Source organism: Montipora capricornis, chromosome 4 (genome assembly GCF_036669925.1).
Source record: "Montipora capricornis isolate CH-2021 chromosome 4, ASM3666992v2, whole genome shotgun sequence".
In the NCBI taxonomy this organism is placed as follows: Eukaryota; Metazoa; Cnidaria; class Anthozoa; order Scleractinia; family Acroporidae; genus Montipora; species Montipora capricornis.
The window spans coordinates 49,866,930-49,869,429 of NC_090886.1; the positions used below are offsets into that span (position 1 = coordinate 49,866,930).

General features: G+C 36.9%; 1 protein-coding gene across 1 annotated transcript in view; it reads left to right on the forward strand.

Annotated features, from left to right (window-relative positions):
* Window positions 1–2,500, forward strand: part of LOC138047257 (ribonuclease 3-like) — a 10,917-nt gene that overhangs the window by 3,783 nt on the left and 4,634 nt on the right. The window contains exons 3-6 of the mRNA XM_068894019.1: window positions 1–114; window positions 854–929; window positions 1,028–1,112; window positions 1,866–1,970. The exon at window positions 1–114 is cut by the window's left edge and continues 95 nt beyond it. Of these exons, the coding sequence (XP_068750120.1) occupies window positions 1–114; window positions 854–929; window positions 1,028–1,112; window positions 1,866–1,970 (380 nt within the window). The remainder of the gene's footprint in view (window positions 115–853; window positions 930–1,027; window positions 1,113–1,865; window positions 1,971–2,500) is intronic.

Below are 2,500 nucleotides of genomic sequence, written 5' to 3' on the forward strand. Positions count from 1 at the left end.
TTCTTCTGGCAGCATTTACTCATGAATCTCATGAAGATGATCATGTTGGTGATGATAATGACAACAATAAAACACTCCAAAGTAGAGAAAACAATACAAAGTTGTCACTTTTAGGTGAGTCATCTTGTCTTAAACACAAAGCAAAACTATTCTGGCTTGAATGATGACACCAAAATTGTTTAGTAATCGTAATTCGTTAAAGTAATAATTGGCTCTTAAAATTTGCCTTAAAATTTTTAGAGGGCATTTATGCCCTCAGCCTTTTAATGTGGGATGAGTTTGAGAAAATGTATTATCAGCTTCATTAATGACACCAGAATTATTTAGTGAAAATTACCTAGAGTAGTAAATAAATTTATATTTACTATTCTTGCCTCTTTCCTGTAAACATAGTTTCAAATCTTCACAATAGACTACAGCCTCGGACAAAATTGTTGAAACACTTTACAATACCTTGCCCTCCCACAATGCTGTTTTGGCAAGTGGGCTTAGAAACTTGCATGCAAACAACATTGCGAGGGTTAAGTAAGCCTCAAGACCTTCAGATCTGTATAGTTGTATGCTGTTCCAAGGAATTTTGTCACAGACTGTAGTATTGTTTATGTAATAAGAGAAACAGTGGTCCATCTGATTACAAGACAGTATGCAGAAATCACATGAAATGTGCTTTGTTTCAACTCTTTTTAGCCTGTTGCACATTATCAATACTTGTGGTTAAATCAATTTTTAAAAATGGCCCAAAATCTTTTAGAGGGTATTTGTGGCCCCTGCTGTGCAATGCGTTTAAGAAAAGGTTATTTTTTGTACAGAGTTACCGGACTCACTGTTTCTTTCTTTCAAAATGGATGGATAGGTTTGACAGCTACTTCATTGTACATAGTTGATCATCTTTGCACTACGTATCCTTCTCTTCCTCGATTAGGAGTAAGGTAAGCTGTAAAGATGAACTGTATTTAAGCCTGTTCATACCAGTTAGTGTGTGCAGTTCCTGGATTGTTGTAACTTCCTGTATGTTTTATCTTGGCAGATGCTTCCATGATTTTCTTGTAGGAAGAAGCAACATTGTCAAATTGTGTAACCAAATTTCTCTTCCAGATTTGATAAGACTTGAGGTAATTATAGATAATGCTATTTAGCGGGGTTTCCACTTTCCAGTTGAAAGTCTGTAGTGGTCGCTAGGTTGTTAAAAATGGTTGTAGTTAAATTTGTTTGTACAACACCATCAAAACATTCAAATGGACACTACTGCTTTAGCAGTATATGAATGAAGGGGGTAGTTTCTATAGAATCTGTGGTGCTGCGTTGGTGGGAAAGTAGTATACAAAAATTTGGTTTTATCAGCGGAGTTGATAATGTAAATTGACCACCGTACAGAGATTCTAAAAGCTGACGTTTCGCTCTGACGAAGGGCTAACGCTCGAAACGTCAGCTTTTAGAATCTGAGTGTACGGTGGTCAATTTACGTTATCAACTCCGCTGATAAAACCAAATTTTTGTATATGCCTTATATGCCTTGTTCTTTAAGCAATGCCGCTACAAGAACGCAATAGTGGCCGGGCATACTGCAGTTACTCCACTGGGAGCAACCGTAGCTCCACTGCGTTTAACTTTCCTATGTTGCTATTTGTTATTTTCAATATTAGATTTTAATGGTTTTTTGGCTTACACTTTTTAATGAATCCTTAAGATTTTGGCTTAGACTGTGAGCAGTCCCTTCATAAATCAATCGAGGGACCTGCTTTTCTGAGGCAGTCTATGGCTTACAGGAATAGTAGAGACAACAGTTTCCGATTTCTGATTTATCCCGGATTTACCACTGGTAATAAATCTATTAAGTTAAATGATTTTTTTTTTTTTCATTTTAGCACGACTTAGATGATCTGCACAAAGAGAAACATCTCGATTACAGGAAGGAAGATGTCATCTGTGACACTTTCTTTGCACTTGTCGGAGCGATTTACGTGGATCAAGTAATGAACTGCTTTCTGTTATTTTAATAACTTTGTTGATAAATCTTCTAGAAGTAATGGCTTGTGCCGGAACCTGTGCTAAATTTTCGAATATAGGAATAGTAAAAAATGAAGTGTTGAAGAAAGAAAGAAGGGGATATTGAGAAAACAATATTTTGTTCATTCTGTTTCTCGCTTACAACGGTATCCGGTAATTTCGTTCCATGGTCACATCGTTCCAAGTCAGATCGTTCCAGTCAATAGTCAGATCGTTCCACAAAATAGTCAGTTCGTTCCACAAAAAAGTCAGTTCGTTACCCATGTGTTATATCTATTTTCTAAAAGAGTAGTGATCGTGGATGAAAGTATTTATTTAGTTGTGGAACGATCAGACTATTGATTGGAACGATCTGGCCATGGAACGAAATGACCGTAAACCCTTACATTAATAGGAAACTTAAGCAACGGCGACGGCAACGAGAACGTCACAAATTTGCATATTTAGTTGGCAAGAACAATAGCTGTTTGCACGCCCTCCACGTGCGCTTTTC